Source organism: Podarcis filfolensis (assembly GCF_964270895.1).
Source record: "Podarcis filfolensis genome assembly, chromosome: 5".
In the NCBI taxonomy this organism is placed as follows: domain Eukaryota; kingdom Metazoa; phylum Chordata; class Lepidosauria; order Squamata; family Lacertidae; genus Podarcis; species Podarcis filfolensis.
Genome location: NC_139608.1, coordinates 98314526 through 98340860, shown reverse-complemented (window position 1 = coordinate 98340860; position 26335 = coordinate 98314526). Strand labels below are relative to the sequence as shown.

Genomic DNA, 26335 nt, shown 5'->3' with positions numbered 1-26335 from the left:
TGTCAAACAACTTTAAAAAAATACCATGTGTGAAGGTATGTGGGGTATACAGTGGTACCTCGAGTTACAAACGCCGCAGGTTACAAACTCCACTAACCTGGAAGAGTTACCTTGAGTTGAGAACTTTGCCCCAGGATGAGAACGGAAATTGTGTGCTGGCGGCGCAGCGGCAGCAAGAGGCCCCATTAGCGAAAGGATGCCTCTAGTTATGAACAGTTTCAGGTTACGAACGGACCTCTGGAACGAATTAAGTTCGTAACTAGACGTACCACTATAAATGATTTTTAGCTACGTGAGGCAAAATTACAGGGGCAAAACCCATGACAGTGAAGTAATGGTTTAACCAAGAAAGAGGATCCATTCCAAGCTGTTTTGCTGTGCTCTATAGTGGTCTGCACACTACAAATACTCTAGGAGACACTCCTTGAAGAACTCCAGCTGCTGAATGGCCCTCTTTAAACATACTACGTGCCCCTGTGTGTTTATAAAGTATCTGTTTCCTTTAGACAATACTTCTGCAGCATTCCATCTCTCCTGGCAGCCCCCAGGAATGCTATGGCAACAGGTGGGAAAACCATGCACAGTTCTATCAAAATCTTAAGAGCCTGTGCTTTGGCATAGTGCCCTCAAAGCTCATGGAACATCTCTAAAACCACTATGTTGATTACAGCCTGCATTTTGTGTTTGTTAGAAAAACCCCAAACCCTGTAATACCATATGCAACAAAACCTGAAACCTAACCCCGGTTCATAGAAAAGTTCACTAAAGGTCAATATCCTCTTCAGAAAAGTTTGCTTGATGTGTGTGTGTTGTATGTTTGTCACGTTAGGTCCTGATCTGACATTTCTCTTTCTCTGGGTCTCTAGGAGGAATAAAATCTCCCAGAACAAATGAGGCTCAGCTATTTCAGCTCTCTTTTGCTGTCTGAGCCATCGCCCTGTATTGTCTGTCCCGCAAGCTCTACGGCTAAGGCACTCGGCGCTGCCATGGTCTTACCTTGACTGACCAGGTGCCATTTTCTGCTCCCAAACTGGTCTGGTGCCTTTTTCCCGAGGCTCTGCCCTTTGCTGGATTGTTCCTACTGGACAGAGTTTGTGTTCGTCCCTCAAAAACCATATCAGGTTCAAAAATTTCAAGTTAAGCCATATTCAAAACCGACCTGCGAATCAAGCTATCACTAGGGTTGGCCAGGGAGTGGTGGGGAGATCAATGTTCCAAAGTGGCAGTTTGGTGTTTTCAAAGTATTGGAGTTACCATAACGACCTAATGTGCCATTTTATATAAATCTTTTTCATAATCATGTATGTAAGCATTGTTGCCTTGACAACTAAAATAATAGTTTTAATATTTCTTTTTCTTTTAAAAAATCAAGCTATTGTTAGATTAACTGAGAAGTGAATCTTGAAGACATTCAACACCCAAACTAAATAAAAATGAATTAATATTAAGCAACCCTTTTATGCCTTCCTTAAAACTAAACTTCCCCCAAACAAAAGTGATATTTTGACACAGCTTGCTTCTCTTGATCCTTCTCCTAAATTTGTATACTGGAGCCACACAACAACAGAAAGGATCCCAACAAATTTAGAAAAGAGGAGAGGTGGGCTTCACACAAGTGCAGACTCCAATTGCTTGGGAAGGCCCTGGAGAGGAGGGGACTTGAGGAGCTGTGGAGAGGCAGGGATCTTCCGTCTCAGCAGCTGCCTCATGGGGGCATGGCCTACCAGGTATGAGTTGCTGTGCTTATTAGGCCCGACACTCCACCAATTCTGTGCAGATCGTGTTTTTGCTTATAAAGAGTTAACTCCAGCTTCATTGTGTGGTTTACTGTTGGCCAATGACACCTTTAGAATTATCAACACACAATGAACATCACAGAGTCAAGAAGAAATATGGAGGCAGATGACTATCTCTCATATTTGTCCAACTCTTACTTTGCCTTGGGATTTTGACACACTCTAGGATGCAACTCAATCCTGTGGATTTCAACCAGAGCTGCAGATTTAGCCAATTCATGGGTTCCATCTTTAGATTACGAAGTATTTTGACTCAAATTAATTGGTTAAAAGGTGGTATTGTAAGGATTCTCAGAGCAGGGTTCAATAAGTCCAAAAACCCATCTTGTCTAGCATTCTGTTCTCACAGTGGCCAAGCAGATGTGTGTAGGAAGACCACAAGCAGGATCTGAGTACAACTGCACTCTCTCCAGTAACTGTTTTCTCCAGTAACTGGTCCTTACAACTCTACCCAGAAACCTTTGCTCCCTAAACCACTCTTCCACCTGCCAGGTTCCAGACGCAGGTGGGGGGAATGTTAAGTAACCAACTCAACACTTCTGACAACAAATAATCCATTCCCAATTTCTGGGAAAGTTCTGATCTAGTCTCTCCATCTCTGATTACTGTATGAGGGCACTCTGCTACCCTGACCAAGCAATGCCGTGTTGCACATGCTGTGCACCTGAGTATTTCAGGAAAGAGGCTACTTTATGGCTCTGCTGAATTCAACAGACAGCAGTCTGTCCTCAAGCAGAATAGAACCAGGGCTGGAGTGGTAACAGGTTTTTCTAGCACAGGGGTTTCCAGTCTGTGGTCCAGGGACCACTAGTACTCCACAAGTTTCATTCAAGGGCTCCACTGTACGTCCACAGTAAATATTAACATTCATTTTTAAACTGAAATTTGTTGCTTATTTAATTTCTTAAATTGCCTTTTAGTGGATTACAATCTGAAATGGAATACAAAATGCAATATAATAAAATAAAATATAGAAGAACTAAATAAAAGAAATAAAATAAGCAATAAAAACACAATTAAAATCATACAGCATTAATAACAGGCAGAAAAATCATTAAGTGGTCCACCAAGACCATTAACAATTTTTAAGGGGTCCATGGGGGGTAGGTTTGGGAAGCAAATCTGAGCTAAAATCCTGTAGAACCACCCCACTTCCAGTCATTCACTTTCCAGAAAGCCCCCCCCAAACACAGAGATGTAGGTTGTAGATGTTATGATGCTGATCTTTCTCCAAATCACGGACAACCTAGATTAAAAACCAGAAGAAAAGTTTCCTCTTGGATGACCTTGCCTGGTCACCTGGTGAGACTTCCTGTTCACCCGAAGCAATCAGGCAAGTGGCTATTTATGCAAAAGGAAATATTATGTGGAACTAAATTTGGCATTTTATTCAAGTCCTGTAATGAATGTTTTAACTTGACATTCAGAAAGCGTGTTGCCTTTCAAAAGAAAAGCAGTAAAGCTGGCCAAGTACAATAAAGCCAAACAAAGGCCACTCATTTGTTTTTTTCAATAGCAACAAACAGATCAAATGTTACTTCTTATTAAAAATGTGTTCGATATATTTAATTTTAACATGACGGCCCCCCTGCAAAAAAACCCTAGTATAGCACCACAGATTTAAAACCACCAACTGATGCTTACCTTAGATTATTTCACTATTTCCCCCAAACCCCTTCTCACTTTTCTCCAGAAATTAAAATACTGTTTCCTCCTACAGAATCAAAGTTTCTTTTGAGTTCACAACATTTAACATTACTGGTAGTGGAATAATTTAGTTGCATTGGTATTACACTTCAGCCAAATGAGGGTAACATGTAATGCGCCCATATAAAGCTTATGCGACCATATCATCATCACTGTGACGCAATAAGGCTCTTTACTGCTTATAATTGCTCCACACGCCTATGTGAGAAGTAGCCTTTTAAAGTTTTTATATCCCTGCACCTGACACAGAGAAGAGGTGAAGCCTTCTTCCCCTGTTCCATTTCTGTATGCCCAGCTGAGCAGAAGTGGTCAAAGCATTGCAGCACATAAAGGAGAAGCCAGGAAAAGTATGATGGGAGTCCAGTTCCTACCCAAGCTGGGTGTTTCCTCCCGGCCCACAGAAACAAAGTGCACATCCTTGCGGTACCTAAGCAACTGCAGGACATCAATTCCATTATATCCATTACTCTGAAGGAATTTCATTTTGATTTAATTCCAAGTTCAGTAAAGTTAGGATGGTAGCTCGAAACAGGTAAAATAAATATTTTGCTTCTTTCCTTGTTCAGACTGTAGCTAGAAAAAAAAAACATTCTTTGAAAACATTGATATCCAAAAAAATTTCTCCTTTAAAAATACAGCATTGAAATTTAAACATTGTGGGAGGGTATTGTGAAAAAGTAGCTTCCACACAGCTAGGACAACATGCATTTTAATAACTTGTAAATTTTGATCTAAAACGTACAGTTTGCTTACCTAGTACCACACAGATCATCTAACAAATGTAGACTGGCCTTGCTGAAAGAAACTTGGAACAGTGAGTGGCAGTGAATGGAGCCCACATATCTTGAGGGTGCTGAAAAGAAAAAAATGGGAGAGAAAGAAAGAGGTAAGTTCAGGGACTGGCGAAGATGACTGGCAGAATCCGTGACCAAGGGAAAGAGACGGTGGAAGAAGATTGGAAGAAATTTAAAGTTTATCTTAAGAATTGTTGTAAAATTAATGAATGTTAAAATGTCTTGGGTAATGCAAAATAGAATTGCAGTGACAAACAATCGGATATGAGAAAAAAGATTTAAAGAAAGTGCTATAAGTAATTGAAATTAGGGGTTGCTGAAAAGATTTAAAACAGGGATGCAGAAAGGGGAGGTATGGGGAAGTCGCTGAAAGAAGGTTTAAGGAAAAAAGGTCAAGAAATTATACGTGTTTATATGTTTGTTTGTTTATGTACTGTGTTGTATTGTCTTTTTAATATGTGTTGAAAAACCAATAAAAAATTTATAAAAAAAAGAAAGAAAGAGGTAAGTTCATCTGGAGTGTCTGCCTTTAGAACTAGCTAAAAGAATATTAGTGGTGTTAATGAGTTTGTGGGTGCCCTGGACTCAGCAAGTGTCAGGCTCGCCTCCTGGTGAAGTGCAAAGAGAACCAAGGAAGGAGCTCTGTGAGAGACAGCGAGTGGGCAGGGCTCCTTCCTCAGCTCGCAAATAGTGAGGAGGAATAACGTTGAGAGCAATGATGTGGCCTAGGAAGGAAAACAGCAAGCAGAGAGCCAGAGAGACCTCGGTTTGAATCCATGCCCGATCTCTGTTTGAATTCAATGCTGCGGGCACAGGAGAAACAAGACCCTTTTGGGGTGTTAGGGCTGTGAACCCATGCAGTGCAGGCTCACGTTGTAGATACGTATAAATAAATCATATATCATAGACACCACAGCCTCCAGGGTCCCTCATTCCAAAAGGAAACCTGCACCCTGGGTAAGTGCCTGGAACCCCTGGGATATCTCCACACTCAGCGAGATGCAACAGGACTGTTTTATTGCTTCAGAAAACCCAGCCCACGTGATGATATCTGGGGAAGAACCCCAAAGGCACTGGAAGGAATCAGAAAATTTGGAGAAGTAGCAGGTATCTGATTAAAAAAGACTAAGTCTAAAATGTTGGTGAAAAATATGAGAGAAAATGTTAAAACTGAACTACAGATAAGTACTGGTCTAACAACAGAGAAAATGGTTAAATACCTAGAAATATGGTTAACAGCAAGAAGTATTAATTTATTTAAATATAATAATATTAAAATCTGGTAAGAGTTTTAAAAATACTGAAATATGAGGAAGGATGAAACTTTCATCAATGGGAAGGATGTCAGTCATAAAAATGAATGTGTTACCAAAGATGTTATTTTTATTTCAAACAGCTCTGGCAATCAGCAATGCAGGATGCTTTAAAGAATGGCAAAAGGATGTTTCTAGATTTGTCTGCCAGGGATGGGGGACAAGGATAATGTTATGTATTGAAGTTCTCCCCCTGGCCAGCAGGAGTATCGTGTAGATAGTTTTCACTCAGGTCCACGTCAGTTACTTTAGGCGGGAAACCCTGGGTTGTTGTTGCTACAATGTTGACAGCCGGCTGCCTATAAAAGCAGGCCGGCTGAGCTGTTGGCTGTTCAGTTCTGTTCTGGCCTGTGAATAAACAAGAGCTGCTTTGGAGAAATCTGCTATGTCTACCCACTATTTAACAGATAAAATATAAAATTCTGATAGATGCTAAAGGAAGAGGGGGATTCTCTCTGCCAGATTTAAGATTATATTATGAGACATCCTGTTTTTGCTGGTTAAAGGAGTGATTGACACTGAGAAACACACAGGTTTTGGATCTAGATCACGATAATAAATTTGGCTGGCATGCCTATTTGTGGTATGGAAAAACTCAAATGCATAAAGGTTTCCTGAATCATGTAATCAGGAAAAAATGTATAGAGTATGGAATAAATATAAAAACTTGATGGGAAGGAAAACACCCTTATGGCTTTTGCCTATATAAGGCATAGAGGTTAAAAAAAGGAATATGAGAGAGGACTGGGTAACATTTAGAATTTTATTAACAGAAGTGGATGGTGAGATTAAATTAAAGAGGTTTGAGGAAGTTTCAGGAATGGTAAGAAGCTGGTTGCAATACTATCAGCTTAATGAGGTATTTAAACTGGATAAGAAAAATGGCTATGACTCAAACTTCCCAACCAGAAAGAGACCTGCTAGATAATAATAATAATAAAGTTCTGTCAAAAATGAATAAGATGCTACTAGAATGGCAAACCAAAGATGAACAGGTGATCAATTATACACTGGGCAATGGATATAGGACATAACGAAATGTCAGATTATGGAACGCTGAGCTAAAATTTACAGCATGTTACGTGATAAAAGAAAATTATATGAAAATGATATACAGATGGTATCTCACACCTAGTAAACTAGCAAAAATGTAGAAGTCAGAATCGGATACCTGTTGGAAGTTTAAGGAGAAAGAGGGTACCTTTTTCACATATGGTGCACTTGTAAGGTGGTGACAAAACATTCTGGGAAATGATTTTAAAATGAGTTGAAAATAATATTTATTTAAAAACCAGACGTTTAGGAATAATAGGCTCAGAGGTACCCAAAGAACAAAGGAAGCTATTCATGTACGCTACCACGATGCTCAAATGACATATGCCCAGAGGTAGGAAGAAGAAACAGTTCCAACCAAGGAAGATTCACAACAACAACAACCGTTGGAAGTATGAAGAAATGGTGAAACTTACTGGAAGATTAAGAAGTCAGGAAGAGAGACATGGAGAAAAAATTATTGATTATTTGTAGAATTATTGTAAACAATTTAAATCATTAGCAGGATTGACATAAAAGTATGTAGTGAGAATAACTTAAATAGAATATAAAAGATAAATTAATTAGGTATGAACTGGATATGCAGTGATAAAATATATAACATAAGTAACCACAGAAAGTGGGGAGGAGGGTCGAGGATTTGATGTTTTAAATTTGTTGTATAAATGTATTTGTGTGATAATATTTGTAAAATGGGAAAATGAAAAATAAAATTATAAAAAAGAAAACCTAGTCCAGCTTTGTCTTGTTCAACACGCATTCCTTACCTTACATACTTTTTTAAAAAGCTGTTAAAAAAACCAAACTTGTCTTACCTGAACAAAAAAAGTGATATATGTAAACCCTTAAGGTGCGCAAATCCAAGACAAAAGTTTTGCATTTCCAATATCCCTGTTTACCCCACTACTTACCATCCTGCCTTTTTAACTTGATTTTTACTAGAACTCAGAGCCAATTAGAAGAAAGAGTATTGCAGGAGAAACCTGGAACCCTAGGGTGTAACTGGCTAGTCTTGAGGCAAACCACTGATTTCATATCCAGACAAGAAATAGAGGCTGAAGCTACCCATGCTCTCACTGATTTTGATGAGCTTGTACTTTCAAGAGTTGTCAACATGAGAGGACTGACATCTAAACTATACAGAATACTTTTATCCTGTGACTGGCTATTTACAGAACCTAAAGTGTGATATAGGGGATACAACAGATGAGTCCAAATGGGGGAGGGAGTGGGGTGACCCTAGAATGAATAATTTCAGCACAGTTGAAAGAAGTCATTCTCAAAATAGTATTCTAGTGACATTATACCCCCCATAATTAGCTAGAACATTAGAAATAACTTCCCCAAAATGTTAGTGATGTGGGCAGCACAAAGGGATGCATGTCTATCTTTGGTAGAATGTCTCAATGTACTCATTTTGGGGGATCTTGAAATAGGGGAGCGCAAAATATGGTCTGAAGCTCAACATCAAAAAAACCAAGATCATGGCCACTGGGCCCATCACCTCCTGGCAAATAGAAGGGGAAGAAATGGAGGCAGTGAGAGATTTTACTTTCTTGGGCTCTATGATCACTGCAGATGGTGACAGCAGCCACAAAATTAAAAGATGCCTGCTTCTTGGGAGAAAAGCAATGACAAACCTAGACAGCATCTTAAAAAGCAGAGACATCACCTTGCCAACAAAGGTCCGTATAGTTAAAGCTCTGGTTTTCCCAGTAGTGATGTATGGAAGTGAGAGCTGGACCATACAGAAGGCTGATCGCCAAAGAATTGATGCTTTTGAATTATGGTGCTGGAGGAGACACTTGAGAGTCCCATGGACTGCAAGAAGATCAAACCTCTCCATTCTTAAGGAAATCAGCCCTGAGTGCTTGCTGGAAGGACAGATCCTGAAGCTAAGGCTCCAAGACTTTGGCCACCTCATGAGAAGAGAAGACTCCCTGGAAAAGACCCTGATGTTGGGGAAGATTGAGGTCACAAGGAGAAGGGGACAGCAGAGGATGAGATGGTTGGACGGTGTTCTCAAAGCTACGATTATGAGTTTGACCAAGCTGTGGGAGGCAGTGGGAGACAGGAGTGCCTGGCCTGCTCTGGTCCATGGGGTCACGAAGAGTCGGACATGACTAAACAACTAAACAACAACAACAACCAAATGACAGCAAAGGATTTATGACCAATGCCATCACTGTCACTGCTAGTGTTTGGAACAACCAGAACAAAGATGGGGGGAGGATCTCAAGGTGCTGAAATTTGAATTTTTGTTTCACAATGGCTCATGGGCTTGTTTACACAAAGATATTCATCACGTCACTGAAACATCCAGTGAAGACTTATATGTGTCAATGATGCATCATGGAGACCAACTACTTTAGGCAGAACTTAACATCAATTCAAATATCACACACTGCACATGGATTCCTATGTAGAAATGACATGGAGAAAAGACAGAGTGACCCAGTCATCCCTGTTCCAAAGTCAATGGTTATAATTTCCTGATAGGCCAGAGCTCAGGCACTTCTCAGTTCAGCACTGCCTGGAAATTGAGGGAGATCAGATACAACTGCAGAAAGCAGGGTTCCCCATACTCACTGAGCTCTCTCTCCCCCTCACAGCAAATGCCAAAAACATTTGCACCCCTAGCCTACTTCCTTTCTTCAACAAGCACCATACCTGCAAGGGCCGGTCCACCCATGAGGCAAAGTGAGGAGACTGTCCCGGGTGGCAGGCTCCACAGGGGCAGCAGATTCTGATGCAGATCTTTATTCCCCCCTTGTTCCTGATGCAGACATTCACTCACCCCTTCTTTCCTGGCAGGGAGGGAGCACCGTTTTGTGGTTCACCTCAGGTGCCAAAATATATTGGGCCAGCCCTGATACCTGGATAAAAGAAATTACTCCATATATGAAAATGAATTTGTTTTATTTTTCCCACTCCACACAAGTCTGATGAAGACCTTACAGATTCAAAAGCTTACAACATTTTAATCTATAATATGTTGGAAATTACAGCTTTGCCTATTTCTTTTCCACCTTTTACAAGTCGTTATGAAGTTCTGAAAGAAGCAGGACAAGATCAGTGACTGCTTATACTTAGAATATGGCAATGTAACTTCAGGAGTAAAAATATTTTCTTGACAAGAGTCACTGTTAATAATATTCAAAGGAATGTGCATTATAATATATACAGATGTGTGTGTGTTGTGGCAAATATTAGTTGCAATTGCAACCCAAAACAGCAGAAAACAACAGAATGTAGTTGCAACTAAGCTAAGCTGTAGTCAACTGCACTGATTTCAATGAAGTCATGAAAACTAACTTTTGCTAGGAAGTATTCAGGTTATAACCAAGGTTTTGAGATGATTTAACTGTCTTTTAAATAGATGCTAAATCAGTTAACTTAAAAGATAATTGCATATTACCAACTGCTTAACTTAGGTGCTTTCTGAGATATTGGAGGGAGAATTTCTGCAGTCACTCCCTGCTTGTGGAATGCTCTCTCCAGGGAGCCCTGCCTGTCGCCTTTGTTACCGGCAAAAACAGTCCTCTTCTCCCAGATTTTTTGCTTTTATATAGCCTTTTAAAATGAGGGTGGAATACAGTTTTTGTTTGTTGCTTTGGTATGTATTACTGTGTTTTCATATTGTCAACTGCCCTGTGATCCTCGGATGAAGGTGGTATAGAAATTTAATAAACAACAACATGTCATACAATTTACAGTGCAATTCTATACATGCCTACTTAGAAGTAAGTCCAAATGAAGCTTTTTTAAGTGTGTACACTGTACAGTACTGAGGTCTTAATAAACTAAAGATAATTTTAGTTATTAAAAAGCTCGTTTTTAATATTTCATTTTTCATTCCTTATAACAGAAAATATATCAGAAACGGAAGGAGGAGGAGGAGGAGGAGGTGTGCATTACCTAGCAAAAAGCAAGCAGGTGTGCCATTACACAGCAGCCCCTATCCAGGATCAAAATTGCCTTTGCAAATTGAAATTGATTAAAGTTTTAAGTTCTGGGGGTGGGGGAGGAAACCTGAGAGACATTTCTGGGAAATCTCTCAGGGGCCACATGTCAGTGGTGGTTGGGTTCAGAAACAAAGGTGGGTAAATAACAAATGTACACGTTACTTTTCCAGTAAGCTACTTTTCACACACACACGCAAACACCTTTCTCTATCCTCCATTCAGGCTAGCAAAGGGCAGAGTTCAAGGAGACATTCCAGTCACATAAAAGCATTCAAGGAGGTTGCGAAGCCGGGCCAGGGAGGTGTGTGGTCTGGGGAGAGTCTCGAGGGCCAAGCAGAGAGGGTTGGAAGGCCACATTTGGTACCTGGGCCTCAGGTTCCCCACTCCTGTGTTAGCTGATTAACCTACTATTTAAACAGATTTTTAAAAATTCAGCCCTGCTTCCCCTACATAATAATTAAAAAATAATTTGCCAATATCTTTAGCAGTGCAATGTCTGACTTGGAAAATGTAATGCATGCCAGATGGGTTTGCTTGTAATCCCTTCATCTTTAGAAATTGTACCAAATTTAACTGCTGACACAAGCAGAATTTATTCCAGCTGAGCAGACAGGCCTACAAACATTACTGGTAGAAGTAGCTGAATGTATTTAACATCCTTTTTAATTATAAGATGGGGAAATAATATTGTTACCTGATGGATTCAGGTGTTGATTTTTATTGCTTAGGAAGCATAAGTAAGTTCACAAGTTCTAGGCAGGGTAATGTTGGTTGTCAACATGAAACCGGTCTTCCTCTGAAGAGCCAGATGTAAATAACCCTCGAGCAGCCCATTACTACTTCCATACACCTGAATGCCACTTTAAAATCTGTGAAATGAGTTTGGAACAGAACTATGAAACCAATTAGAAGTCTTTTATACAACTATTTGGTGCATCAGCAAAATAATGACAATTGTGCCACGTAACTTCACATGACCACACTTTTATATGTGAGTCACTCAAGTCTGCTACTGAGGTATGCTGCCAACATTACACTTCTCTATTTGCATAGTTTAAAACATATATTTTATTTATTCATTTTACAGTTTCACTTCATTTAAATTCAAAGGCTGTGGGCACAAAACATCTATATGATAATGATCCACATGTATGTGAGAGCGCGTGCTGTCAACCAATTGCTCTTGAATCACTTAATTGGCCCACACATCAGAAGGATAAGAGGAATGAGATGGTAATAGTCTGAAGAACCTTGCCCCTTCATATGCAATGCATCCCTCCAATGCAATAGCTCATTTAAAAAACAAAACAAAAGGAAAATGGTCTCTTAAGGATCCCTGTGACATCAAATGTCAGTAGATTAGTTTGAAAATTCAGAACTCATATGGCAAGCTGGCCTTGCCCATGTCCCTGCACAGCTTCAACATACAAAACACACGCAATTATAGCACCAAGCCCAAGAGTATGAAGTGCAGTATAAAGTTGAAATCTTTCCTCACTTTAGCCACAAACTCACCAGGTGAATCTAGGCAAGCTACATCATGTAGGAAAACACAGCACTGTAATATCTCAAAGCAAGAGGTATTCTAGTAAACTGGTTGTTCCAAAGTGGTGTGCCACTGTAACAGGAGGGAGAACCAGGAGCATGCCAGTGAAAAGTTATTAAGAAAGGCCCCTGCAAAAGTCTGGGCATATCTACCATTGGTCAGCGCGGTGACTTGGGCAAGGCAACATTGTGCATCAGGGTTCCTGACACTGAGTGTTGCTGCTGTTCACCAAGAGGGAGGGCACATTTGATAATCACTTCTAGGATTGAGATATGGGAGACTTGCCTGTCAACAGCCTTCTATTAGGGCAGAGAAGTCTTCCAAGTAGAGTGCAGCAAGAGATGCATGCTACACCGTGCAAGGAGTAGCAACTAAGGTACACTGGTTTACACAGATCATATTTGCAAACATGTGCTTCCACTGGATAAATGGCACGGGAAAAATGGGAGGCGTCAAGGCCCTTGGCCCTGGCGATGACAGATCTGCTTTCTGGGGTCAAATCAGAAACTGGAACAGCTTCTCTAAATCAGGGATGTCCCTGGAAAATAGGGGCACTTGGAGGGTCTGCCCTAATGAGTCTAGGACCTCCCGTGAGGGAAGACAAAATCCCCCATTTATTATTCTCACAATTCCATTTGGTACAATTGCTTTTTAAATGGATTTTCTCAGGAGGTACCCCCCCACACACACATATAATTATTCACCCCTTAGACTTCTGGGCCCACCTGCCTTAATGGAGGCAGCCTCCACGACTGCAATGGATTGTCAGTGAACGAAAAACAAGGACGATAGAGGGTAAATCATCCTTGCAAATCCCCCCCAGGGACGGGGGAATGGGCTTCACTCGCAGTTCACCTTAGTACCTGGCTCTTGCTCTGGCGTGGAATGTGGGAGGCAGGGAGGCGCTGACTGCAAAAGCACTTTGCCTGGCGAAAACCCTCCTATGTCATCATTAAGAAGCAGAGGTTCTCCGTTTAGTTGGATCTTTAATTGGCTTTAAAGTACTGGCGCGTGATGGGAAAGGGTTGCAACAACATACTGCCAAATATACCAGCGACATGGATTAAAGGTTTGAATTGAGATATATACCAGCTGTGATCAAGCCAGAAGCTGAGCATTTTAAGATCCTATTGATTTCAATGGGAAAATAAGAATATACTCAGTCCTCTCCCATTAAGATCAATGAAAGTAAGTCTTAGGACTTATTGTGTTCCCCTAGGTAAAGGTAAAGGGACCCCTGGCCATTAGGTCCAGTCGTGACCGACTCTGGGGTTGCGGCGCTCATCTCGCTTTATTGGCCGAGGGAGCTGACGTTTGTCCGCAGACAGATTTCCGGGTCATGTGGCCAGCATGACTAAGCCACTTCTGGCGAACCAGAGCAGCACGCGAAAATGCCGTTTACCTTCCCGCCAGAGTCGTACCTATTTACCTACTTGCATTTTGACGTGTTTTTGAACTGCTAGGTTGGCAGGAACAGGGACCGAGCAATGGGAGCTCACCCCGTCGCGGGGATTCGAACTGCCGACCTTCTGATCTGCAAGTCCTAGGCTCTGTGGTTTAACCCACAGCGCCACCTGCTTCCCTGTGTTCCCCTAGGATCTTCCGAATTAAGAGTCCCTTTCATTGCTTCATAAAAGTGAATGGATACTTTTGCTTCATTCACTTGTATGGAACCAGAAAAAGAGGCGACACTCAGAGGGAGCACCACTGTCCCCACATATCAGAAAGGAATGTTGTTGCCCAAAGGGGTTAGGGTGGGAAAGCGGGGGGAACTGAGCTTCCCCTTGAGGGGTTTTCCAATTAGCTTGGAAACTCTATAATTTCTGTTGCCTCAAGGAATTTACTGGTCAGACTATTAGGTTGGGTTACCCAGCCTGCCTGCCTTTTCCACTGCCATAAGTCAACATCACCTCTGTTAAAATTTGAAGAGGGGTTGTGCATTATTTAATGCTGTATTGTTTTTAACACTTGATTGGAAGCCGCCCAGAGTGGCTGGGGAAACTCAGCCAGATGGGTGGTGTATACCGTATTTTTCGCCCTATAGGACGCACTTTCCCCCTCCAAAAATGAAGGGGAAATGTGTGTGCGTCCTATGGGGCGAATGCAAGCTTTTGCTGAAGCCTGGAGAGCGAGAGGGGTCGGTGCGCACCGACCCCTCTCGCTCTCCAGGCTTCAGGAAGCTATTCGCAAGCCTTGCGCGCCCAGCGGGAGTTCCCGCGGGCTCGCAAGCCTTACGGGCAGCAGCCCGGAGCACGGGGCGCCCTCCGGAGGATGCCCCGTGCTTCGCGCAGGTGTCCACAAGCCTTGCGCGCCCGGGGTAACTCTCCCCGGGCGTGCAAGGCTTGCGGGTGGCAGCCTGCAGCCCGGAGCACGGGGCGCCCTCTGGAGGACGCCCCGTGCTTTGCGCAGGTGTCCGCAAGCCTTGCGCGCCTGGCGGGAGTTACCGCCGGGCTCGCAAGGCTTGCGGATAGCAGCCTATTCTGGGGGCTGGGGTCGGGGAAAGCTCGGGCTTCCCCCGCCCCAGCCCCGCGGCTGGGGGGGGGGAAATAATTTTTTTTATTCACTTTCCCCCCAAAAAATGAGGTGTGTCCTATGGGCCAGTGCACCCTATAGAGCGAAAAATACGGTAAATAATTATTATTATTATTATTATTATTATTATTATTATTGTTGTTGTTGTTGTTGTTGTTATTATTATTTCAATTCCTAGGCTTTCCCTTCCAATGAACACTTTTGTCCACCCAAGGTTTTAGTACCAAGTGACAATCTCCATTTAAAAAAAAAACCTAACTGAAACCTCAGACTAAGAGCAATATCCTTTTGAGTCAATGAAGTCAGGAATAGCATTTAATTTCCTTTTAAGATACACAAAGCTGTATGATTTTGATTTGCCTAGACTGGTGCATAAAGTGCAGCATATAAATCTTTGTGTAAGAAGTAAACCCCAACAACCTCAAACTAAGAAAGCAAATAAAATATCAATATTTGTAATACTCTAGGAGTGCCTGAATAAAAAAGTGAACTGGCACTTAACACCTTCCTGCAAACGTTAATATAAGAATATGTTCATCTCTTACTAAAATAAACAGGAGATTGTGTCTAGTTTTTACATAAAAAGTTTTACTAAACATTGACAGTTTAAAGATAAACTGGGCTGACAACAGAAAGTTTCGTAATGAGAGTATTGCTTCTTCCTTGGGAATGAAGCCAGATTTTTAGGATCCTATTTCACCTTTCAGAGAAAATGTTAGTGAAACGTACTTCCAAGGAAACTAACATTGTTCTGTAAGTGGCCAGAGGGAATACTCAGCTGTGAATTGGTATCTGCTTTACCACTTCACAAAGAAAAATTAAATTAACATTTATAGTTATGCCAATCCCTTTGACTAAAAAAGCCAGCAGTTTTCTGAAATGAAATGTACATGCAGCAGCAAGGCAAGACTTGCACTTTACCTTGGACCTTTGTTCTTCTTTACTTGCTGTGGCTTTCCTTGTGGATCTACTTTACATCTGCAAATGGGTCCTTAAGTTATAAAAGGGCACCAAGATGCATAATGGGCTGCGTGGCCGAAATGGCTTCCGGAAGGAGGATGCAAATCTAAGCTGCCACCCCCAACTCTCTCCAGCCCGGTCAGCCCCCACCCCTCCGTAAAACTGAGATGGACTTCCACAAATAGCTGGAAAGTTATATTAAGAGACTGTCTGATGTGCTGCCAAGATCTTTGATAGTCTTCCAGAGTCCAGAGGTCAGATTCTGTTTATTTCGAAGGAATATAGGTACTTTGTAAACCATCCGATATGTGATACTTTAGTGTACAAGAAAGCATCAGAAAATGCATTAAATACATGAAAAATAAAGGCGGTCTTTCCCATTTCCACAGCCACAACTAGTGATGTGATGTGAGAATATTCTTGAGAATATTCTCTGCTAGAAAATTTTCCAGAGAATATTCTCCACAAACTGTAAACTCTAATGTAAGAACCAGTTTTATAACCCACATTTAAAAAATCTAGTAAATAATAAGTCAAGCTGTGATATAGCCAGTGTAAGTAATGAATAATGATTTTTTGATCTAGTTACATTACTGGGAATTGTGTCATTCACCATTGGCAGTTCTGAAATGTGAGATATAGAAAACATTTTTTTTAAAAAAAGTTTTTAAAATGCTATTCATTAAATTTGATGAACATTTGAATTCATATGTATTTCAACTATATGTAATAGCCTTTTTCTATTTTGGTGTGACCTTATTCTTAGCAATTCTATACCCTTGGACATACAGTGTGATATTTTTTTTTTACAGAAAGTAGCTTTAATTCTTTGTAGACTTAAAGTACCTAGGCCTATACAATTATGTATAACAGCATGTGAGGTGGCCTTGATTTAAACAGTGATGTTTGAAGCTGACGGGTAGTAGCAGGCTTAGTGATTAACCTGAGTCTGTTGCGTTGAATTTTCAATTTCAAGTTTGGTGCAAAAAATCAAAGAATATGAATTCACTGCATTGCCCCACTGAATAAATATCTGTACAGTTTTTGGTTGCCATCTGAACAAGTTTACCCATGAATAAACATCTATATTAATTAATTATATCATTTTCAATGCATTAAAATGAATATTCTCCTATTTTAAATGAAAATTCTCTATTATTCTCATTAATCAAGAATATTCTTGAGAATATTCTTGAGAATATTCTCCAAAAGATTTTTCTCGAGAATTTAACATCACTAGCCACAACTGGATTAAAAGATATGGGATGAGCAAATCACAATCTTAAACAGGTTTTGTAATGGTTTACTGATTTAAAACATTTGCATCTGATTGCCCCTGAGGTGGGATGACTTACAGTAGCTAAATTCATAAAACTAACAAAAAAGAATTTTCTTTAAAGTTACAAAAATATTTCTCATATAACTGTGAGAACTATTCATGCAGAGCTTAACTGAAATGCCCCTCATTTTCTCACCCCCTTCAAGAGCAGTGAAAAAGAGGAATGGGTTGGCTATTTTTGTAGGATGGGCCAATTTTGAGGTTGCAAGGGGATGAAACTTGCTGGCAGTCCTAGTTGCTGTTGGCTGACATCTTAATTCCCCTTGATGTCTCTGGAAAAAACACGACACCTAATGTAGCATTCTAGGGGTATTGAGGAACGAAAGATGGCAGCCAGCAGGGGCGAGATACCTAAGGAGTGTTGGGGTGTTTTGTCTTCACCGTCAAAATTTGCCCCACCCTCAAAATGCTAAAGAAGGGACATAGTTTTAGTTGAGAAATTTAGCTCAGCCCAAATAACAAGGAGAAAACTATCATTCCCTTCCATATACCTGTGTGTGTGTGAGAGAGAGAGAGGGACAAACTGAGCCCCTTCCCCGTCCTTCCCCATCTAGCCAAGCTGGGGATGGGCAGAATAACTGGTCATTACTTCCAATGGAAGGGTTAGCTATAAGGCTCCTATGTAGGTCCAGTACATCTGTAGGATGGGAAGACCCAGAACTCAGTGCATGTAGAATATCCTCTGTTTATTTTACTATTTATGTGTGTATATTCAACTTACAGACTGCTTAAGATAAAGGTAAAGGGACCCCTGATCATTAGGTCCAGTCGTGCCCGACTCTGGGGTTGTGGCGCTCATCTCGCTTTACTGACCGAGGGAACCGGCGTACAGCTTCCAAGTCATGTGGCCATCATGACTAAGCCGTTTCTGGCAAACCAGAGCAGCGCACGGAAACACTGTTTACCTTTCCGCCAGAGTGGTACCTATTTATCTACTTGCACTTTGACGTGCTAGCTTTCAAACTGCTAGGTGGGCAGGAGCTCACCACGTCACGGGGATTCAAACCGCCGACCTTCTGATCGGCAAGTCCTAGGCTCTGTGGTTTACAGATTGCTTACCATATATATAATAGTTAGGTGTGGTATTGGTGTTGTTGTTGTTGTTATTTTATAATTATTTATTGAATTTATATGCCACACTGTACCTGGAGGTCTCAGGGTGGTTCAGAGAAAAAAATTAAAATATAAAATCACAAAATACATAATCAAATTAAAAACAACAACCCAATAACCCCCCCAAACCCCACATTTTAAAAGGGCAGAGGATGTCAATCAAATCAACCAAAGGCCTGCTTTAAAAGGAACATTTTTGCCTGGCGCCTAAAGATGTATAATGAAGGTGTCAGGTGAACTTCCCTGGGGAGAGCATTCCACAGATGGGGAGCCACTGCAGAGAAGGCCCCGTTCTCGTGTTGCCACCCTGCGGACCTCTCAAGGAGGAGGCACACGAAGGAGGGCCTCCAAAGATGATCTCAGGGTCTGGATAGGTTCATAGGGAAAGAGGCGGTCCTTGAGGTATTGCGGTCCTGAGCCATTTAAGGCCTTATAGGTCAAAACCAGCATTTTGAATTGGGCCTGGAAACTGATTGGTAGCCAGTGCAGTTGGCCAGGGTCGGTGTAATATACTCAGACCGTCTTGCTCCGGTGAGCAACCTGGCCGCTGAATTCTGCACTAACTGAAGTTTCCGAACCATCTTCAGAGGCAGCCCTAATATTACCATTGCAGTAATATAACCTTGAGGTTACCAGAGCACAGACTACAGGAGTTAGGCTATCACTGTCCAGATAGGGGCACAGCTGGGCCACCAGTCAAAGCTGATGGAAGGCACTCGGGGCCACTGAGCCCACCTGAGACTCAAGTGACAGCAAAGGATCCAGGAGGAACCCCAAGCTGTGAACCTGCTGCTTCAGAGGGAGTATAACCCCATCAAGAGCAGGTGATCTCCCACCCATCTAGTCTAGGGAAGCACCCACTAACAGTGCCTCCGTCTTATCTGGATTGAGTTTCAGTTTTTTGGCTCTCATCCAGTCCATTACCGAGGTAAGACACTGGTCTAGCACTCCCACTGCCTCACCTGGAGAAATAAGAGCTGAGTGTCATCTGCATACAGTGGTATCTCGGGTTAGGAACTTAATTTGTTCTGGAGGTCTGTTCTTAACCTGAAACTGTTCTTAACCTGAAGCACCACTTTAGCTAATGGGGCCTCCCGCTGCTGCTGCGCCGCCAGCACACAATTTCTGTTCTCATCCCGAAGCAAAGTGCTTGCCCCAGGTACTATTTCTGGGTTAGCGGAGTCTGTAACCTGAAGCGTATGTAACCCGAGGTACCACTGTACTGCTGACAACATACTACACACCTATGGATAACTCCACCCAGCGGTTTCATGTAAATGTTAAACAACATGGGGGCTGAAAAGCACTCCCCAAGTAACACCCTCCGGAAATGACCATCCAAGTAGGACTGGAACCACTGCAAAGTGGTGCCACCCACCCCTAGTTCAAACAGTTGCTTCAGAAGGATACCATGGTCGATGGTATCAATAGCCGCTGAGAGGTTGAGAAGAATTAACAGGGTCCTGTTTCCCTTGTCTCTCACTCGACAGAGGTCATCATACAGGACGACCAAAGCAGTCTCTGTGCCAAAACTGGAACTAAACCCCGACTGAAATGGACCCAGAAAATCAGTTTCTTCCAAAAGCGCCTGGATCTGGTCTGCAACCACTCACGCCAAAACCTTGCTCAGGAAAGGGAGATTAGAAACTGGCCAGTAGTTGATCACCTTCCGGGCCCAGCCTGCTGGTTTTTATCAGCTAAGAGGGGCAAGGGTCTAGGGCACAAGTGGTCGCCCTAACCGATCCGAGCACCTTGTCCACATCCTCAGGCCTTACCAACTGAAACTCATCCAACACAATGGGGCTAGACTGTGCTCTGGACACCCCATGAAATTCATTTGCTGTAACAGCAGAGCATCTTAAAAAGCAGAGACATCACCTTGCCAACAAAGGTCCGTATAGTTAAAGTTTGGTTTTCCCAGTAGTGATGTATGGAAGTGAGAGCTGGACCATAAAGAAGACTGATCGCCGAAGAATTTATGCTTTTGAATTATGGTGCTGGAGGAGACTCTTGAGAGTCCCCTGGACTGCAAGAAGATTAAACCTATCCATTCTTAAGGAAATTAGCCCTGAGTGCTCACTGGAAGGACAGATCATGAAGCTGAGGCTTCAATACTTTGGCCACCTCATGAGAAGAGAAGACTCCCTGGAAAAGACCCTGATGTTGGGAAAGAGCACAAGGAGAAGGGGACGACAGAGGATGAGATGGTGGGACAGTGTTCTCGAAGCTACCAGCATGAGTTTGACCAAACTGCGGGAGGCAGTGGAAGACAGAAGTGCCTGGCTAATGGGGCCAGGCACTTCTGGTCCAGGGGGTCACGAAGAGTCGGAAATGACTAAATGACTAAACAACAACAACAACAGCAGCAACAGCAACAACAACATAACAGCAGAGTGAAGGTCTTGGTGGATGCAAGCAATTTTATCCTCAAAATGCTTTGCAACCAATCACAGCGAGCTACCATTGGTTCTATCACCTCCTCTGGGCCAGCCTATAAAAGGCCCCATACAACCCAGGAAAGTTCTGCCGGACGACATGATGAGGATGCAATGGAGGCAGCAATGTATGCCTTCTTTGCTGCCTGCACTGCCACTAAGTAGGCTCGATAATGAGCTCTTGCTAGTGTTTGGTTGCATTCATTCGGATCTTTCCTCCACTTGCGTTCAAGACGTCTCCCAGCTTGTTTCCTCGCCTGGAGTATACCAGGGGGCCAATTGGGCTCCATGAAGTGGGAGAGGGCACTCAAGGGCAATCGTGTCAATGGCCCGAGCCACTTGGGTGTTCCAGAGGTCAGCCAGGGCTTTGACAGGAGCTCCAGTCGTATCAGCTGGAAACGCCCCCCCCCCGAGCCGTTTGGAATCCCACTGGATCCATCAGCCTCTGAGGGCGGACCTTCCTAATAGGTGCCCCGCCTCTGCGGATGGGAAATGGTGCTGAAAGCCTAAATCTAATCAGGAAGTGCTCTGACCATGACAAGGGACTGATGTCAATGTCCCCCACTTTCAAATCAACCTCTGCCCAATCTAGAGTGTGGCTTGCCATGTGCATTGGGCCAGTAACATGTTGGGACAGCCCCATTGTTGCCATGGCAGCCATGAATTCCTGAGCCACCCCAGAGCCAGCTGCCTTGACATGGATGTTGAAGTCTCCCAGAGCCAGCAGTCTGGGAGTCCTCAACACCGCCTCCGAGACCAGCTCTGTCAGCAGGGAGACTACTGGGCAGTAAACCAGCAGAATCCCTAATCTGTCCTGATTGGCCAACGCCAGGAACACAAACTCTAGCCCCCCCCCCCACAACTGGATAGAGAGGCTGGAGATAGAGAATCTCTATAGACTACAGCAACGCCCCCTCCTCGACTTTCGAGTCTGGCCGGATGCTGCACTGAGTACCCAGGTGGGCACAGCTGGGTGAGACCAACTCCACCCTGTTCACCCACCCAGTTTCAGTGATACATGCCAGATCAGCCTCCCCATCTATAATCAGATCATGGATGAGGGAGATTTTATTCTGGGCTGCTCTGGCGCTCAACAGCAGCAGTCACAGACCTGAGGGCAGCCCCAGGTTGGAGGAGGGCTGTGTGCCCCTCACCCAGCCTGCCCCTCCTCCCTCACCATACCTCCCCCTACTTAGAACCCCTGTAACTGGGCCTCCCCCACTCTCTCCCACTCCTCTCCTCCCAGGCACATCCCATCAAGACCCTTTACAACCCAGTTAAAAACCATTAAAGCACTAAAAAAAAGGATATAATAGGATATAAAAATAATTTTAAAGAGGAAGCCCTCTCTGCTGAGCAACAGCAGCAGCAGCAGTCCTTAAGAAGCCTGTCAGGCCCTGCAATAAGGACTCAACTCAAAAACTCTAAAACAATAGTCAAGAGCTCTAAAACATGCAGCAACTCAATGCACACAAACAAACAATATAATCAGCAAATACTTTCATTTTCTTAAGAATAAATTACTCAAGACTACAAAGCACTAAAAATAACAAGTATGATCCAGCAATCAACAGTCAGAAAATGACTGGACAAAAGATACTGTACTGGATCAAACCTTTGCCACCAATTTGTAGTGGATCCCTCTCTCTGCCACCAATTGAAGCAAATCTCACCTCTGTATACACTACCACCAGGGGTTAACATATGAGTTTTGTGTGAGAGTACACTTAGATTCTTGGAGACTCAGGCAGAAGTTTGACAAATAAGAAAGATTTAGTTTACAGAACGAAGTTGATAAAACAAAGGATGTGTCAGGAGATAAAAGGTCTTTCAGGAAACAGTTAACTTGTTAATAATTATACTTAATCTGGTGGATGATACTGGCTTCTAAACAAGGTAATAAATGCACAGCTTCTTTTAAATGTCAGCTGCTTTAATTCAGTTTTTACTCCTCAGTGAGATGTTACAGGTTTCTAGACAAAAGTTTATTTCCACTTCTTTCACTTCAGCTCCTAAACTTAGTTGTTGTGCAGGTGTTACAGCTTAATACTTTGGTTCTTAAACAAGGAGGTGGTACTTTCTGTCCGTTTCTACTCCTGAGATACCTCTGGCAGTATAACAGACCCAGGGGATCCCCACGCACCCCTTTTTTCCTGGTTTGGGAGTCTTCTCTTTCTGGGAGATCTCTCCCCTCCTGACTGGAAGGAGACCCAAGGAGACAGTATCCTCACAGCTTCTGCTTCTCCTGGCTCCAACTCAGCCCTCCAGTTAACTCCTGTCGGAATGCTCTCCCAAGACACTCAACACCGTCTTCCTATCTAAGCTCAGAGGCTCCTTTCTCTAGCTGTAGATGTTTTTCCCTGGGTGGATGTTACACACAGAGACCAGGACCAACTCTCCAACTCTCCTTTTCAGTAAGTGTCAAACACACTAGGGATGGATATTCCCGTATTGCAGGCAGGGAAAACATCCCAGAGACAGGCACCAACACAAAGTAGGCCCAGTAGCTGGAAGTTTGCAGGTTGTGGCACCGTCAACAACAGTCTCCTCGGATGATCTCAGCGATCATCCGATCATTCTCTCACACACACACACACACACACACACACACACACACACCTCTGTTACTCTGCAAAACCAAACTATATTCAGTATTCATTTGTTTTGTTTTTGCTTTTTCTGACTTGAAAAGTAAAATGTAAGGAAGAAAATAGAAAGGAAGAAAAATCTAAAACACTGGTGAAAAGGAACAAATAAGATCGTACAAAAGAATGATCAAAAAGTGCATGAGACAAATCTGTATTCAACTTCAAACAACTTATGATTTTCTTTTCTATTCAAGAAGTTCTTGATATAAGGAGTTCCAGGATAGCTCTACCAGGCTAATTTCCCTGCAAGAGATGGCAATGAGGCACTTCTATGACATTTACCAAAGTGCAGGTGGAGCATGGGGGAAGTATGTGAGCCCATGCCAGGCCCTCCTCCCTCCCTCCCTCCCAAGCAGCAGCTCCCCCTCTTTTCTCCCCCCTCCCCTCTCTCTCCAACTCTCTTCTCCCCAACCTCATCCTCTATATAACATTAAAGTCTCACATCGAATATAACTGATCTGTAAAAAAACACTTTATAATCTGAAAATAGAGACAATGTATGTACTTCTTTAACCCAATAAAATCTTTAATAAAAACATTTTTTAAAGATGGATCTTTAAAAGCCAGCAAGAAACCTCTTATCAGCCTTTTCTCCCAGATCCAAAACTGCAAACTTTCCTTTTAGCCACAGGCAGAAGAAACCCCCAATAGTAGCCTGATGGGCCATTAAGGAAAGAAAGAAAAAGAGGGCTCTCTCTCTGCTTGGCACAGCAGAATATCATGACCTATAATGCTACGCAAGCCTATTCCTCTGACATTTTCAGTCAACAGATTCTAAGAAATGCTCAAAAGAAACTTCTCAAAGGAAGTGTATAGCTTGAAATTAAAACTTGTAAAAAAAGCCTGAGCACATGAACAATTTCATAAATATGTCACCAAATCAGCTTGCAGGCAGCTAAATTTATCTGTTTTTAGGGCTGATGTTTTTAAAATGCTGCATTTTTATAATGGATTATAATTGTGCCAATTGAAGCTGCTTTTAAGTGGGTTTAGCAAGCAATCAATACCCGCCATTTCTAGACCAAAATAAAAGCTCTGGTTGTAGCATGGCACAAAAGAGACAGTCAATTATGTGGAAAGAAGCTTTTTGGTTTTGGTAATAGGAAGCAATTTTTAACGTTTTAAGGAAACCGCCCCATTGTCTAGACAAGAAGACAGGAGACAAAATCCTCACTGGCAGTCTAAACAATATCAGACTTCCCTTAAAATGTTACAAATTGTTTGCCTTGATGTAAATTGAATGCCATCTTGAAGAAAGCCCTGCAAATTATTATAGACTGTATCGCCAAAATTAAATTTATTGGTGTCTTTAAAAGTATGGAGGATGTAGATACTGCCTGTTATTTTTCTTTTGTTTTTAGTAATCAATAAGGTAAAAATAAAAATATACTAACTTCAAGCATTCTGTTAGCAATTCTAGTATTGAAACATTTTTAATCTGTCTTCCCCTAGAAGAGACTTGCCATCAAAATGTCACTTAAAATTAGATTCAGAGCTAATTTGGGCATTGTTCCTCAGGCAAACCACCTGAAGGATTTCAAGAAAATTCAAAATGGGTTTTGATGGATGTAGCAACTTTTATTGGGATGAGCACTGTCCCAGGCTGTCCTCGAATTTCACCTAAAATAAAATTCAAAATTAATCTGTGGTTCAGGCAAAATACCAGTGGGATTTCAAGGGAAGTGGAGTTTTTTTGATAAGACCAGTAGCATTTCTCAGAGGACTTTTGCACATCTATACCCTGGGGATCTAATTGTCTTTTCCCCCCTTGCCGATCTTTCCCTTACTGACATTCTTCTATCAAACAGATGTTACAGAGTTAGAGTGAGAGGACACAGCTGCCCCCCCAGCCCAAGACCTAAAAGGTTTAGGTAGAACTTTATTAATGCTCAGGAACCACAACTGCATGGACAGTATGCAAGATAAAATACTTCAATGGAATTTATCGTGGAAAATCCAAGTGTCAACTCTCTTGGTACCTAACCTGCACCACTGCTAACACCTTATAATACTTGTTACTATTTATATAGGTAGAACCAAGTATTCACCAGAATATTAACATGTGATGTTCTGGAGGGAAAACAGTGCTTTCGGAATATGTTAGAAAGCATCTTCCACCACATCTCTCCTTACCTTGTTCCGTTACTTCCCCTATCGGCTGCTGCTTTGGGGCTGTTTTCCCCCTAGCTGGGAATAGCCTCGTGGGCAGTTAATTCCAAGCCAATCCGAGAATCGTATTGGAAAATATTATCATACCAGGGCTAAACAGCATATCAGATCAGCAGAACCTGGATCATCATTGTCCTCGTTCTGAATGAATAAAGAGTTTTGCTGCTTTTGTAGCAATCCTTGAAACTGCCTCAGAAAGGGGAGGCTGCTTTTTGAAGCTCCTGAAAGTCTGCAAAAAACAAAACCTAAAAACAAAGCCCCTTCTTCCTCAATTAGCCCTACATATTTTCCTAATTCGTACAACAGCCTGTATGAAAGGTAGAACTGTTACCTTCATATTGCAGATAGGATGAACATGAGGCTGCAGATGTTGACTTAATGTCTGTGAACTTGAAGAGGCTGATAGCTCATAACCAGTGCTTTTTTCAGCCGGAGATCACTGGAGCATGGTACCAGCACCTTTACATACTTCTGAGAAGCCCCAAATGAGCATTGCAAATCAAAATGGAAGCTGGCCACCATGTGCAAGTCTACTGTTATGTACTGAAGTTCTCACCCTGGGCCAGCAGGGGGATACTGTAGATAGTTATGCAAATAAGGGATCGAAAGTGACGTTCAGTGATTGGATAGTTACAGAAAATGGTTACTGTTGCGTTCTAGTGGAGCTCTATATAAGCAGGCTGGCTGAACCCTTCAGTTCAGTTCTGTTCTGGCCTGTGAATAAACAAGAGCTGTTTGAAAAATCGCTGTGTCGTCTGATATGTTCACAACTTAACATCTACACTTTGGTGGGGATGCGGGAGAGGGCCTTCTCGGTGGCTGCTCCCAGACACTGGAACTCCCTCCCTGGAAAAGCTAGATTGGCTCCCTCAAGCTTTTGGCAACAGGCTGCTTTTTTAATGGAAGGGCTGGTGCTGTGCTGTTTTTAGTGTAATTACTGGCATGGTTTTAATAGGTTTTATAAA

General features: G+C 42.4%; 1 protein-coding gene across 9 annotated transcripts in view; it reads right to left on the bottom strand.

Moving 5' to 3' along the window:
- LOC310763568 (uncharacterized protein) overlaps window positions 1-26335 on the bottom strand; it is a 197420-nt gene that overhangs the window by 41665 nt on the left and 129420 nt on the right. For 5 of the 9 annotated variants that reach the window (XR_014548648.1, XR_014548649.1, XR_014548650.1 and 2 more), the window contains one exon: window positions 4257-4356. Coding sequence is in view for 3 of the 9 variants with exons in the window: in XM_083616078.1 (XP_083472204.1) it covers window positions 3983-4076; window positions 4257-4356 (194 nt within the window). In the remaining 6 variants the exon portion in view is untranslated. Of the gene's footprint in view, window positions 1-996; window positions 1067-1347; window positions 4077-4256; window positions 4357-26335 lie in introns of those variants that run through there. The other 4 variants (XM_083616076.1, XM_083616078.1, XM_083616077.1 and 1 more) reach the window with 2 other exon arrangements.